A 15133-nucleotide genomic window follows, 5' to 3' on the forward strand; every position below is an offset into this window, starting at 1 on the left:
AATTCTTTTTTATAATTTTAAGGTATTTCAAAACAAAATTTTAAAAAGGCCTTACTAATCCTTATTCCCTGTAGTAATAAAAATGTATTTTCTATTGGTTTTGTATCCAGTTTCCTGTCTGCCTTTAGTTGGGAAATACTGTTGTTCTACCTCACTGTCAAGTCTCCCTTTTCCTAACAAGAAAATGTCAGTCATAAGAGTCAGGAAAGCTTACTTTCACTATTCCATAGGAAGAATAAACTAACCATCTAAACTGGAAAGTTAAACTTTAAGTGTCAAATAAGGGATTCAGGACATTTCCTAGAGGTCATATGACCAACTTAAATACTGATATGCTTAAAATAACACTTAAAATTAACTCTTTTATTTGAAATAAATTTATACACCTGCTAGTTAGTCATGCTGATATTATACCCGAATACATGCCTAAACCAAATTAAAGTTGAAAACAAAATTTATTCTATCAGCAGAGGTCAATAAATAGGATGCACTCATAAGGAGGGAACTTTAAACATTCAGAAATTTATACAATTTAATATGCTAAAAATGAGAAAATAAACAGGGCATGGGGACAGGAAAAGAAATTCCAAGAGTTCCTTCATTTTGATTGAATTGCTTTCATGTCTTTAGAAGGGAAGATTTTGACTTCAAAAGTATCGAAATATTTGAGAACGGAATTTACATCTTTCTGTTCTAGATGGTATTCTTCTGCTATTTTCTCAGCAGTCCATGTATCTGGATCAAGTTTATGATTATTGAGAAGTGTCAAAGCCTCTACAATGGAAACTTTGCCTTTGGGAATGTTCTCAATATTTATGTTAACATGATTGCCTTTCGGCAATCTGAACTCCTTTGGCTCTTGAGGTGTTCCAGCATCTTTGTCCTAGTATCAAAAGACAAAAACAACAAAAAGGCTTTCAAGATGACAGAAAAGATTTGACATTTACAGACATGCTTCTCAAGTCTCCACTATTCTTCTTCAAATAAGTACTACACATGCTTCTCCAAACTACATTTTCTCATTATGATGAGCCACAGTTCAATGGCAATCACATCACCATTTAATCACTATAGCTCAACCATCATGAAGAAATTCTAGAAAATAATACTCGAATGTATACCATCTATTCCCAATATTTCATTTGTATATTAAAAGAACAACAATTGGATTAGGTTAAGACTGCTTTAGAAGGGCAGGACTCTGACACTGCCCTAAGTTTATTTGATGATCTCCATTCTGATTCTTAGTTTTGCATTTCAAATTTAATGCCTCAAAAACCAGGAATGAATTTAAATATTGCTAGATATTTTCCCTCTTCAGAGAAAATAAACAAACGCTTCTAATACTCCAACAAACATAAATAAAACGTTATATGCACACCCATCTTTTCACCTGTCTGTACAGTAAAACCTCGATATAACAGACTAATTTGGGTGAGGAGGTGTCTGTTAAAGCTGAAAGTCCATTATATAGTAAAGTAGGTTTTCTGAATACGTATGTTAAAAAATTGACAAATTAGTTTACCTATTTTTACTTATGTAGACATGTGTAATTTAAATTAAGTATGTATGAAAAGTTTAATTTCACAGCAAAGTTTTTTATATGTACTACTATAATTTTAAATTTATACTGAATAGGTCTAGTAAATGTGTGCATTAACCAGTCACCTTGAGTAAACAAATACACACAGCTTGGGCGTGGTTTAGCTCACATGGGAACATCGGCCTTCACTCCTTAAAACTGCTGCAGATAGTCATGCCAGTCTACGGAACCATACTGTATACCTCCAGTGATGAAGTGTGATCATTTACCGAGCTGTGACTCTTGGATTTAAATATGTAGGCTATAGTTGCAGATATGTAATATTTATTTATGTCAGTGAAATTACTATGGTGCTTTTTCCAGCATATGGCCTTTTCACTAAAATTTGTTAAAAATAACAGTGAATTCATAACAACAAAATAGCCTATTAATTTAATTATAAGTAAATCTTGGTTAAAAGCATTTTAAAGTTAACAGGATATTAATCTTCACATGACCTATGGACTAGAAATTTAGTCCATTAAGTCGAGGCTCGAAAAACCAAGGGTTTACTGTACCACCCAAGCTTAATCCTTGAATTAGTGCTCTGTATTTCATTCCTGTTACCTACTATGCCAATCGTTCATTCCCTCTTTTCCTCTTGCTTTCACCTGTATCCTGCCTAATGCTGCTGTTTGGTCTAAATGTAAAAATGCTGTAGTCACCTTTAAAAACATCCACAAACCCAAATCCAATATATCCTTTATGACCAGTTTCTTTCCTTTTAGTTAAGCTTTACAAAAATAATGATTTTTTAAAAAAACTTTCTAATCCATAAGACACTTTTCAGGCTTTATGTGAACTCACTATAGCACCTGAAGCTTGGTGTCCATGCCACCCTTCTCCTGGTTTCCCATCTTTCTCTCCAGTGGTTCCTTCTTTTGTTTTCTTTGTGGACTTCTTCCCTTCAGCTGCCCCTTAAATGTTAGTGTGCCCCCAGTTCTGGCCTGGGCCCTCTTTTCACCCTATACTCTATTACTCTTCCTATGTAATCCCACATGCCACCTTCAGTTTCATTACCACCTACAGTTAATTACTTTCAAATGTGACCTCTAACCTAGACTTTCTCCTTACTTCCAGATCCAAATTCCCAAATGCCTAATGGGCATCTTTACTTAGATAATCTACAAGCACCTCAAAATCAACATGTATAAAACTGAATTTATCCCTTTCCTCTGAAAACCTAATTCTAGCCCCATATTCTCTGTCTGATTGACTAACACCACCTACCTCCCATATCCCATCCCAAAATTCAAAGCTTCTCTTATGTCTTGTTATACCTGACACCTCCCTCTCCCCCACTCATAAATATCCAATCAGTGACCAAATCCTATTGATACTGCCTCCGAAATCCCTCTCAAAGCCATTCACTTCTCTCCTAGTTACTAAATCACCTTAGTCCAAGAAATTACTGCAAAAGCCTTTTAACTGGTATTCTCTAACAATAAAATGCATTTTGTTCTCTCCTAACCCACTCTCAAAACTGTCCCTATTAAACCCTGGCGGCCCATCTATGTTTCTCTCTCACATCAGTGTTTCTCCCTCTCCCTTCCTCTCTCTGTAAAACAATGAAACAATTAAATAATTAATTTAAAAATAATTATTTGATATATCATAGGCACAGTATCATTGATGTCTAGAGACATCACAATGAATTGCCGAAAAGAAAAAAGGGACAAAGAACATAAATAGGTACCTTCAACCTTTTTTTTTAAATCTCTCCCTTGAACCTTTTGACTTTCCTAATAACCCCTTTAAATTTTAATACCACTATATATCTCTTTATGCATTGTATCTATATATCGTGTTTTATATGTAAAATCTTTTTTTTTTGTTCTCCAAAAGCCAATTTTCAAATGTATGATTTAACATGAGAGAAACAACGTTTATGGAAGTATTATTCAATACCCGCCTAAAAATAACAAAGAACATGAACATCAACTCCTATTACTTTTTTATGTGAGCATTTGGTGATACCTAAACCCAGTAACTTCTACTACATGTAATAATGTACAAACTTTATTTTACACATGAGCTTTATTTTTCTTTTCTATTGAAAATTATACTGATAACTATACCTTTGTCATTCTATTACCTATCCAGAGAGAGAGAGACAGAACAAGAGAATTTTAGAATGGGAAAAAATCTGGAAGTTGTCATTGGCATTTGCCACTTCTTTACTCAAACTCTTCCCCTTACTTAGAACCTTCCCTGCCCCCACAAACTCTTCTGGTTAACTCCCATGCATCTCTCAGGCCTCAGTCTGCACGTCACTTCCTCAGAAACCATCCCTGATCCTCCAGTCTCAAACAAGTCCTCCTGATACACTCACAGTGCCGTATTTCTCCTTCATATCAGTAATTATGTACTATAGTTGTCATCTGTTTAATGCCTGTGTTCCTCCTACGATGAGCACCGTGAGAACAAGGACTAGGTCTATTTTGTTCATCACTATATACAAAGCACTTATATCTGGCATTTATATATGGATTTACACATAGGTTCCCATTCTCAATGTATTCTTTTGTGTATCCTATCTGAACATATTCTTAAAAATCAAACAAACACCACCAATCCACCACTAAAAGAATCCCTGAAATTAGAACATATCAATACACTGAAGGGTAAATCAATAAACATATTTTTATTGATTTCAGAGAGGAAGGGAGAGGGAGAGAGATAGAAACATCAATGCTAAGAATCATTGATCGGCTGCCTCCTGCACACCTCCTCCTGGGGATAGAGCCCAAAACCCAGGCGGGTGCCCTAATGGGGAATCCAACTGTGACCTCTTGGTTCATAGGTCAAGGCTCAACCACTGAGCCACGTGAGCTGGGCAAGAAAACCGTAATAAAGCTCTCCTTTGGTCATTCAAATGACAACCAGTAGAAGTACCTTGCCAAATCTTACAAATTCTGAAACAATAGAAAATAATTCACACAGTTGCATTCCATCGGCAGTTTCACAAATCTTTGGGAATTCTGGTAAATACCCAATGCCCTGAGGCCTGCGTGTCTTGCTTAGACCACGGGGTTTGAACTTCGCCAATGCACTGCATTCTGGTCACGACCGCACTGACAGGTTCCCCTTGCAGAGCACCTCACTCTCTTTTACCGCCTGCCACACTTTTCCGATAATTTTCCCGGAGTCCAAAAAGGTTACATTCTTTACTGAATTACCACACACACTACCTGCGCAGAAGACACGGGATCTCTGGAATTCACGTACACATCTCTCAGTAATGACAGCAATTTGTCATCTTTTCTATCAATTTCTCCCTTAATATCCTCTTGGCCTAAGGAAAGAAAAAGGATGTCAGCAAAATTAAAACCAAATAAGAATTCCCTCTGAGCCCCTAAACACTTAACACACGACAGTAAGTCACTATGTGTGTTAAGAAACAGTCGCTTGAGCAGTTCGGAAAGTATTTTAAAGCTAAACGAAAATGCCAGGTCGTCCTGGGAAGACACCTACGGAAAACTTCCCGCTGCACAGGATTCCTTCGGGGTTTGATTCCCTGTAGCAAGTGGCCAACCGGGCAGACCAACGGCCGGCGAGGAGCACGGCGGCGGGGGGCACTCGCGGGACGTCACCCCCGGGACTGCGAGGTGCGGGGCCGCCACTCCAAGGCGGGCCGAAGGGACTGGCTCCATGTCACCGGCCTGGCGGCTCCACCGCCCCGCGCCCGGCGGCCCCAGCCACTGCGGCCCACCGCGGCCACCCCGGCCCTGCACCCACGTCCACCCGCGCGGCCCCGCCCACCCCCCCGCTCGGGGAGCCGCGAGCCGGCACCACTTACCGCTCATCTGCTCCCGCAGGAGGCGGTTGGTGGAGGGGTGCCTGGGGGCGGCAGAGGGCTTCACCTTGCCGATTTCCCGGGCCGCCCGGTTCTCCAGGTTGAAGTTCCTGATCGCGCGAACCACCGCGGCCCCCATCTCTTTACAACATGATGCCCTCAGGTTCACGCGGCACGTGGGAAACCCGGCAAGGGCGACCTCGGGACACATCGAGCATGCGCAAGGCAGGGGGAGCGACCCGGCCGCGCGCTGGAGAACGGGGAGCGGGAGCTGAGTGCGCGCGGTTTGCCCCCTAGCGTTCGGGAGGGCTCACGCCGCGTCGCCGCCCCCAATGAAGCAGAAGGAGCGCCGCTCTCCGGGGCGGGGCGGGGCTAACGGGCGGAGGGGCGGGGCTAACGGGCGGAGGGGCGGGGCGGGGCTAACGGGCGGCGGGGCGGGGCGGGGCGGGGCTTCGGGCTCAGACGCACGCTGGTTCCGGGCTGTGGAGGCGCCCGGAGACCCCGGGAAGCTTTAAAACCGTTCCAGGCCCCGCACGCTTTCTGATTTCCTTCCCCGGAGCGAGGCCCGGCATTGGCTCAAGCTTCCCACGTGATTCCAAAGTCACAGGACGAGTAGAGGAAGGCAGAGGAAGTTGACCTTGAAGTCCTTTCACAGGTCTAGGCAGCGAGAGAGGAGCCAATCAAGGTGGAATTAGTTGCACCTGGTAAAGGAAGGTTCGAAAAGGGCCCTTTCCTGGCTTTGTGAAAGGGACGTGATGAACGTGTATTCATTTTGGATGAATATGTGTTCTCTGTCACTCTTATTTAAATACCCCTTACTTTTCTGACCCCTAACCTGGTGCATTTCTGAGCCACCGTGTTCTCTTTTTCTTGATTTTTTTTTTACATCCCGCTGTTGTAATTCCTTTGACCTAATTTTATTAATTTCACTTATGCTGCCCTTTCTTTTATTAATTTGTGTTATTTGTCCATACTATTAAGTGCTGAGTCACCGCGTCATTCCCGTTTTTCCCTGCATTACTCACTTCTTTTTAAGCCAGGGAAACCGTGCAACTTAATGGAAGGAACAGCCAATTAAACACGAGGAAAAAAAAATACACGTGTGTTGTGTTCTCTCCCTCCCCCTTCCTTCCATTTCTGAATGGATTACTATTGCTGGTTTTATTTATTAAATATTGCCATTAATCCATATTAAAGAACCTACCAGCAAGTAGCAGGGTTTCCAAAGCTACAATATGTTTCACAGACTGTGGCTGCAAAGCTGTTTTTGGTGTTCCCAGATATGCTCAGCGAAATGAAGTTGGTTGTGTGTTTTTTGTTTGTTTTGTTTTGTTTTTTAATCGTGTAAACACAAGAAAAGAGTCCAGGTAAAGATAATTGAAGTAATAATTTTAAGAAAAGAATTACAGTAAAGAAAGGGCAGTTTTATTTAAAGAAAACTACTGCAATTATTAAATATATTTAATCATAACAAATGTATTACAAGGACCCTAGCTTCCACCATTGATCATCATGAAGAGTTTTTACTGGGATTGGTATACGGTTAGTTGGTAAATTATCCTGAAGGTGGCAGGCTACTCCAGGATTTCCATATTTGCGACGTAAGCATGCGCCTAACTGCTTTTTAGCCCAGGTATTCATTCGTATTTCCACTGGTGCTGAAAAATTTTCATCTACCCCATTATGTTTATGAGCTTCAAAAATTATGGTAGCAATTCCACTCATTGTCTGTTAAAATATTTTAAAAGTGAAAAACGATTTTCATGGGAATCCCACCACATTTCTGGCAGCATGAAAAGTAATGTTAGACAAAAGTTACAGGAAGTGTAGGTTGCTGTGGGGATTACCACATAAAGAATTCCTTGAATTCCCACATTTAGGTAGAGTTCGGATTAAATATTGATGGAACTGCCAACCTATGCCAGCTGCTTTGCCTGGTTCTGGCCTGGTGCTGCTCAAGCCTGCAAAGAACAAAGACAAGGCAGATGTACTCCACCAGAAATGCACAATTGGCTCTCACCCCTTGGGAATCATCATGGAATTAAAACTTGAACCACAAATGCATAAATCCAGCTCTTCTTGTCAAAGCATAAATTAAGAGGATGTCTGAATTCAGAATCCCCCCTGGGCTTATGTTAAGGGTCAAAGTCAGGTCTCCAACTAGCTTGCCACTCAGAATTAAGCATCTGTCTGAGAGGAGTGTTATGATAGGTGCATTTTGCTGAATACCTTAGGATACACATAAAATAGATCCAGGGTCTTGCCAACACATTAGAATGTAAATTCTATCAGGAAAGGATTTTTTATCCGTTTTGTTTACAGCTGTATTCATCACATTGAACAGTGCTTGGTACACAATAGGAACTAAATGTCAAGTAAATCTCAAATGAACCCAAAGACAAGCAAGTCCCCTGAGCTGGAATCCAGACCCTAAACAGGTTCTCTCTGCCTGAATACTAGACCCTTTGCTTTCAAAAGTGAGTCCTTGTAAAAGTCACTAACTCTGGTTGAACCTACAATCCTCACCTTGAAATTGGGATGATGGTTATTTCTGATGGGTTTCATACAGTTTAAAAAATTTAAAGTGTCACCCTAGCCGGTTTGGCTCAGTGGATAGAGCGTCAGCTAGCAGACTGAAGGGTCCTGGGTTCGATTCCGGTCAAGGGCACATATGTACCTTGGTTGCAGGTTCCCCAGCCCAGGACAAGGTGCATGATGTTCAGTATTTGCAATATTTTCATTTTCCAGAGGAGCAAGGAGAAGTTTGAAAACGAACCAGACATATTCTGAAGCCCTGGTCTATCGGTGAAGAAAAGGGGTAAAATAACTAAAATACCTGAAAGTAAAGTAAGACCCATGTGCTTCAAGAATTTAATTTTCAAAATGGCATGCTAAATTTCATTTTTATATTCTGATTCGTGTGCTCTGCACACGTAGTGTCATTGCATTGCTGCTGGGCTCACTAAGGGTGGAATTTGGGTGGCAATCATTAGCTCAGGAGCACAGAATGCCACCTATCTTTGTCTGGCATTGGCAGTAGAAATAGTCTCAAGCCAGTCCCCTCCTTGCTTTCCTTCCCCCTCAATCTTTCTCTCTCTGCCTAGACCAGTGGTCGGCAAACTCATTAGTCAACAGAGCCAAATATCAACAGTAAAACGATTGAAATTTCTTTTGAGAGCCAATTTTTTTAAACTTAAACTTCTTCTAACGCCACTTCTTCAAAACAGACTCGCCCAGGCCGTGGTATTTTGTGGAAGAGCCACACTCAAGGGGCCAAAGAGCCACATGTGGCTCGCGAGCCGCAGTTTGCTGACCACGGGTGTAGACTCTTACTTTTGTGCACCCTTCCTTTAAATATAACTCAACAGTATTCTGTATTCTCCAAAGAATTGCGGTCACTAAACCCAGATGACTGGTGACTCAAGGAGCTCAGGATAGCTCTCAGGGATTTCACTGGTAGTGGGCTGCACAGAAGAAAGACTCATCCTGGCAGAGAGAACCTCTCCAGGGCCTGGACTCCAGCTCAGGCACCAGGGAATTAGTGAGAGTCCAACCAGGGTCATTTACAAAGTTCCCAAGCTGGGCCAGTTCCATAGTGATGTATAAGTGTTGTAGGTTATTGAACCTTGAATATTTGGTGAGGGGGCACCCAAACAAAAACCAACTAGGTTTTGGGCAGATCCAGTATTCATATTGAGGAACACTGGGTCTCAGGTTTAGAATTATCAACCAGCAGTTACACCCGGATGCCAGCAGTTACACCCGGATGGCTACTGCACTCATGACTATTGTCATTGTATGAGTTTCCTATTAGTGGTAACAAATTACCACAAAATCATGCCTTAAAACAGAACAAAATTATTGTTTTATGTTTCTGGAGGTTAAAAGTCCAAAATGGGTCTTAGAGGGGTAAAATCAAAATGTCAGTGAAGTTGTCTTCCTCCTAGAAACTCTAGGAGAAAATTCCTTGTTTTTATTTTTTGTTGTTGTTGTTGTTGTTTTATTTTTTAGCTTCTAGAGACTTCCAACATTTCTTGGTAGCCAGTAATTGCATAATTTCATCCTCATAGCTTCTTTGACTATGACTCCTTTGTCTCCCTCTTTCCTTTGTAATATTCTTGTGATTACATGGATCTAACATGAATAAATCCAGAATAATCTCCCTAGCTCAAGAGCCTTAATCACATCTGCAAAGTACCTTTTGCAAGTTCTTGGGATTGAGAGATAGAACATCTTTGGTGTGTGTGTATGGTGGTGGAGTGGGGGGAGGGAACGGGCATTGTTCTGCCCACCATAGTCATCATCTTCAGAATATTCATATATACCGATGTAGCTATGATCATGTAGTAAAAGACAGAATGATGGAGAAAATGCCCAGTATTCTTCATTAAACTCCACGGAGCTTATATTCCAATGAAATTACCTAATTGTTGAAAGAATAAACTCAACCTGTTTGGGTAGTAGTACTCTTTCTCTCACATTTGCCTAAGAACCATGGTAGCTCCTTAGTAAATTTGACACTAATGTGCCAGGTTGACACTGCACAGGGAGGCAATTCTTATGTCCCCAGCCTCTCATCTTCTCTGGAGCACCTGTATCTGAGAAGCCTCAGTGAGCAAGAGTATGAATCTGCTTTGTATATGAAGCAACATGAGGGTGAGGGCATGTATGGGAGTGGGATGGAAGGGGAGGGGCAATGGTAAGATATGTACACATGTAATACCTTAATAAAAAAATGAAAAAATAAATAAAGCAACATGACCAGTTTCCCTAGTTATAGCATCTTAGAGATGCCAGAAGTCCACCACTTGTCTTACCCTCCTTCCCACTCCATTATTTCCATCTTGGTTTAGAATTTTACAATTTCACCCACCCATTTCTTTCATTGCATTGATACTTTTCTCCTCTTTTCTGCCTGTATACACTTTTAAAAGGCAGGTACTCGTGGGGACGGCAAGCCATTTGTGGAAGAGTTTATCAGTTCTCTGAACTCTCAGACTGGAAGAAGATAGCTGTCTGAAAAGCAGGGGTAGAGAGAAGGAGAGTAGAGACAGGCTACTGAAAAAAACAAACAAACATAGAAAATGAGAAAGAAAGGAACAAAAAAGTAGTCTGAGGCAGAAAGGAGCATCTACAACTCTTAACATGGCCAAGGAGGCTCCTCTCCTACAGCTTCTCTTGCGATTCTCCTCGTACAAACTATTTAAAAATGAACAACATTGAAAGAAAGAATTATCAAAACCTGTGGAATGAGTCAAAGCAGTATTGGAAGAAAATGTGTGGGTTTCTATTGAATACATTTCTTAGAGCACTAGAAAGAGTGGAGGTAAATAAGTATGAATTAAACATCTAAGTCAAAATACAAGAAAAAGAATATTAAAACAAATTTAAAAAAATTTTAAGGATTGATGATAAATCAGAACTTAATTTTATAGAAAAACACAGTTCTTTTAAAATATACACTCTGACAAATTTAAGTAAAAATAAAGGCACAAATAAAAGCCCTTAGAACTTTTGTTGGAAGGCATATGATCACAAATATAAAGACTTATTTTTAATTGAGAGAAAATGACATGTACAGGTTTGTATACAACTTTGATATATATCTCCTCCCCTTAAGTTACTTATTTCTAACTGATAGAATGTGGCAAATGTGAACAGAGTTGAGTAGAACAGAATAGAATAGGGATAGATATAGCACAGACTAGAGTAGACTATAGTCATGTTCATTATTAGCTTACTAGAGGCCCGGTGCATGAAAATTCATGCACTGGAGGGGGGTCCCTCAGCCCAGCCTGCCCCCTCTCACAGTCCAGGAGCCCTCAGGGGCAGGAGGCAACCCAGCGATCAGGGGAAGGCAATGCCCCCATCACACTTCTGCTGCTGCCACTACTGGCAGTACAAGCCTCAGCCGGCCCTGGTTACCTGAGCCTTGGGCGGCCCTGGGTGGCTGGGCAGCCACCATCCAAGGCTTGCCTGCGCCTCAGGCCGGCCCTGGGTGGCTGGGGGGCTGAGGGCGGGTTCAGCCACACCTTGCTCCTGCCGCCCGGCCGGCTGGGCTGAAAGGACTGTGGGACTCTGGCAGGGCTGAGGGGACTGGGCACTTCCATCTTTGTGACAGCGTGATGGTCAATTTGCATATTCCTTCTTTATTAGATAGGCTGTTAGATAAAACTCCATCCTAGGAGATAGGAGTGAGCGATTCTCCTGTTGGCCTTGATGAAGCAAACCACCATGTTGTTACACGTCTTTCAGAAAAGCCACGTGGCAAGGAATTTCAGGGGCCTTTAGGAGATGAAGGCAGCCCCCAAGTGACAGCCAAAAAGAAGCAGGTATCTTAGTCTCACAACCACAAGCGACTGAGTTTTGCCAACAATCACATGAGCCTGGAAGAGGTCTCCAAGCTCCAGAACTTAACACAGCCCCAGTCAATACTGTAGAATCATTTCAACTTATTCACTAAATATATTTGGTTACATTCAGCACCCATTATTAATAATACATTTAACCAGCTAAGACTAGAACAAAACTATTTACTTGACAAAGAGTACACATTAGAAATTATAGAAAATATCATATTAAATGGTGAAATGTTAGGAGCAACCCCAGTAAAGTCAGTGTTCTCTACTATTGGCCTTATTCAACCTTTTGCTGACGGTCCTAGCTAATAAGAACAAGAATAGGAAGTAAGAATGATTTGTTCTTTTGCAAAATCAGTACCTTTGTCTTCCTAGAAAATTCAGGAAAATCATTGAAAGCACTATTAGATCTTATAAAAGAATTCAATAAGCTAGCTGTCCTACACATTAGTTAGAAAACGTATGGCCAAAACATCCCATTGATGATGACCACAAAAACTATTATGCCTCTTAAAATAAGTTTCCAAAACTGTGCAAAACCCAAATTAAGTAAACCACAAGAATTAAGAAAATGCAAAAAGGAACACATGACTAGATAGATGTATCAGGTTTCTTTTCTTTTCTTTTTTTTTTTTAATCCTCACCTCAAAGAGAGAGAAACATCGTTGTGAGGGGAAAATATTGATTGGTCACCCTCCTTATTTGCCCCAACCAGGGACCAAACCTGCAACCCAGGAAATCAAACCTGCCCTGACTGGGAATCAAAGCAATAGCATGTAGGTGCACAGGACGATGCTCTAATCAACTCAGCCACTCCATTTGGGCTATACCAGGTTCCTTGATGATGGTCCAAAGAGTTCAAAAGTGTCAACTCTTCCACAAATTAATCTATGAGTTTGATATGATTCCAGTGGAAATTGTGAAGTTAAACATGAAAACTGATACTAGAGTTCACCTGGAAGATAAAATGTGAAAAAATAGGCAGTTAATTTTTGAAAAACAGCAATGATCAAGGACGTAAGATATTAGAACACAATATAAAACCTTACTGTGTAATATTGAAATCAGAATAGGGAAATAAATCAGTAAATATAATAGTGACAGGACAGATCTAATTATGTATAAAGTGACATTTAAAATCACTCTGTGATGTAGGGAGCTAACTTTACCTCCTCTCCCCAAACAGAAATCCAAATTTCCAACTACATTTGTTTACCAATCTGCCATATCCCCTTGCTCTCCATTCCCATTTGTCACCTGGTTCCTTGTCTCTTTTCTTCTCTCCACTTTTCCCTGCATAACTTAGCTTTCATAATGTATCTACCCTTCCACACCGCACACACAGTCTTGGTTTTTATGGAAGTAGGGAACATTTTGTCATGCCTTTGATTTGATTCCAATGCGGTAATTTCATTCTGTCCTTAGCAATTTAATCAGTACAATAATTCTTTATCTTGGCCCTGGCTAGAGAAGGTACTTCTGATGATTTGGCAAGGAAAACAAGTGAAAAGTCCTAAAGAACAAGCAAATGCACTCTAGTCAGTTTTGCTAAGTGGTTAGAGCATCAGCCCACAGATTGAAGGGTTGAGGGTTTGATTCCAGTCAAGGGCATATACCTCAGTTGCAGGCTCAATGATGCCCCACCCCCGTCCAGGGGATGGCGCAAAATTAAGGAAGGTCCTGGTCAGCAGTCGGCAGCCAGAAGGAAGGCCCTGGCCAACAGCTGGAAGGCCCCAATCAGCCCTGATCACTGGCCAGGCCTAGGGATCCTACCCATGCACGAATTTTGTGCATGGGACCTCTAGTCCTATCTAATAAAGAGGGAATATGCAAATTGACCATCACACCATGACAAAGATGGCGGTGCCCATAGCCACAAAATGGCGGTGCCCAGTCCTTTCAGCCCTGCCGGGGAAGGGAGAGGCAGTGGCAGGCACGCGGTGCAGCCGGACTCGCCCTCAAACCCCCAGCCGCCCAGGGCTGGCCCGAGGCACAGGCAAGCCTCGGGTGGTGGCTGCCCAGCTGCCTAAGGCCAGTCCAAGGCACAGGCAAGCCTCAGATGTCGGCTGCCCAGCTGACGCCTGAGGCTCAGGTAACCAGGGCCAGCCGAGGCTTGCGCTGCTGGCAGTGGCAGCAGCAGAGGTGTGATGGGGGCATCGCCTTCTACTGATCGTCAGGCCACCTCCTGCCCCTGAGGGCTCCCAGACTGTGAGAGGGGGCAGGCTGGGCTGAGGGACCCGCCTCCAATGCATGAATTTTCATGCACCAGGCCTCTAATAATAATAATAATAATAGTAATAATAAAAATAATAAATAAATAAATAAATAAATAAATAAATAAAAGAATAAGCAAATGCTCCAGAACTCATTTTAATTTCAAATATTATGAAGACAAGGGATATGAAACAGCTATTCCAGAAAAGCTGTGAACAGCGAATTGCAACTAGAGCAGTATACCTTAGCTAGTGCACCCAATTCAGTAACTCTGGAGCTAATGTCCATGTTTGTTCTCTCCATCTGTCTGTCCATCTGCAGGTCTGACCCTTTCTCCCTGATTGTAACTATCTCTCTGGCTCTTTCCTTAACAGCCATAGTATCGCACAGTGACCTACAAACAGGTTGGGGCACCAGACAGACCTGCACTGAACCTAGTTTTATCTTCCTGACTGCATGACTTTTGAGTAAGTCCCTTAAATTTTTTGGTACTTAGTTTCCTCATCTGTAAAATGGGAATAACAATACTATCTACCTTATTGGGGGGGGGGGGGGGAGACTTGTTACTGTGAGACATAATCCATGTGAAGGCATAGGACTTGGCATAAAGTATACATTTAAACTATTACTAGTAGTTATTTTCTTATATGTAACAAAATATTAATGTAATATGAAATATTTTAATAGTAATAATGTAGGTTTGCTTAGCACTTTAAAATTTATAAATTAGTATTTTCAGATGTGTTATTTCATTAATACATTGTTGCAATACTCTTTAGTATTTTAATCATATTTTGGATATTTCAGAAGATTCATACAGCTGCCTGGTATTGTTTTTTAAATGGTGTCTAGGAAGTATATGAAGTACCCTTGCTCGTGGACTTTCGGGAGCAGTTTCTTATTGTCAGGTCAACCCTGCCTTTTTATCCCAACCGTCTCCTCTTTTGCTAGTTTCTCCCTTTATCTCTAGGAATTGCACTCCTCCCCTGAACTTTAGTACACACAACCTCCTGCTGAGTCTCATTTCTGTTGGATGTGGCACTGTTAGCCAAGTCAGGGAGGCAGGTGTGGTAGGCGGATTTCTGTGGCCCAGTGACCCTAAGCAGAGAACCCAGACAGGCCTGCCTGGATTTTTGACCTACAGAAGTAAGAGGTAATAAATGGATATTGTTTGAAGCCTCT

General features: G+C 41.6%; 1 protein-coding gene across 1 annotated transcript; it reads right to left on the reverse strand.

Moving 5' to 3' along the window:
- Positions 1 to 518: 518 nt before the first annotated feature.
- Positions 519 to 5622, reverse strand: NDUFAF4 (NADH:ubiquinone oxidoreductase complex assembly factor 4). The gene is made up of 3 exons (XM_008151528.3): positions 5382 to 5622; positions 4774 to 4877; positions 519 to 883 (listed from the first exon to the last, which is right to left on the reverse strand). The coding sequence occupies exons 1-3, from the start codon at positions 5587 to 5589 to the stop codon at positions 599 to 601; spliced, it is 597 nt and encodes a 198-aa protein (XP_008149750.3). The 5' UTR covers positions 5590 to 5622; the 3' UTR covers positions 519 to 598.
- Positions 5623 to 15133: the final 9511 nt, after the last annotated feature.

This window comes from Eptesicus fuscus, chromosome 10 (genome assembly GCF_027574615.1).
Source record: "Eptesicus fuscus isolate TK198812 chromosome 10, DD_ASM_mEF_20220401, whole genome shotgun sequence".
Lineage (NCBI taxonomy): Eukaryota > Metazoa > Chordata > Mammalia > Chiroptera > Vespertilionidae > Eptesicus > Eptesicus fuscus.

Coding starts and splice junctions, on each gene's coding strand:
- NDUFAF4 (XM_008151528.3), bottom strand. CDS start 5,589: ATGTGTCCCGAGGTCGCCCTTGCCGGGTTTCCCACGTGCCGCGTGAAC. Junction 4,878..5,381: donor CCTGCGGGAGCAGATGAGCG/GTAAGTGGTGCC, acceptor TTCTTTCCTTAG/GCCAAGAGGATATTAAGGGA. Junction 884..4,773: donor ATCCCGTGTCTTCTGCGCAG/GTAGTGTGTGTG, acceptor TTTTGATACTAG/GACAAAGATGCTGGAACACC.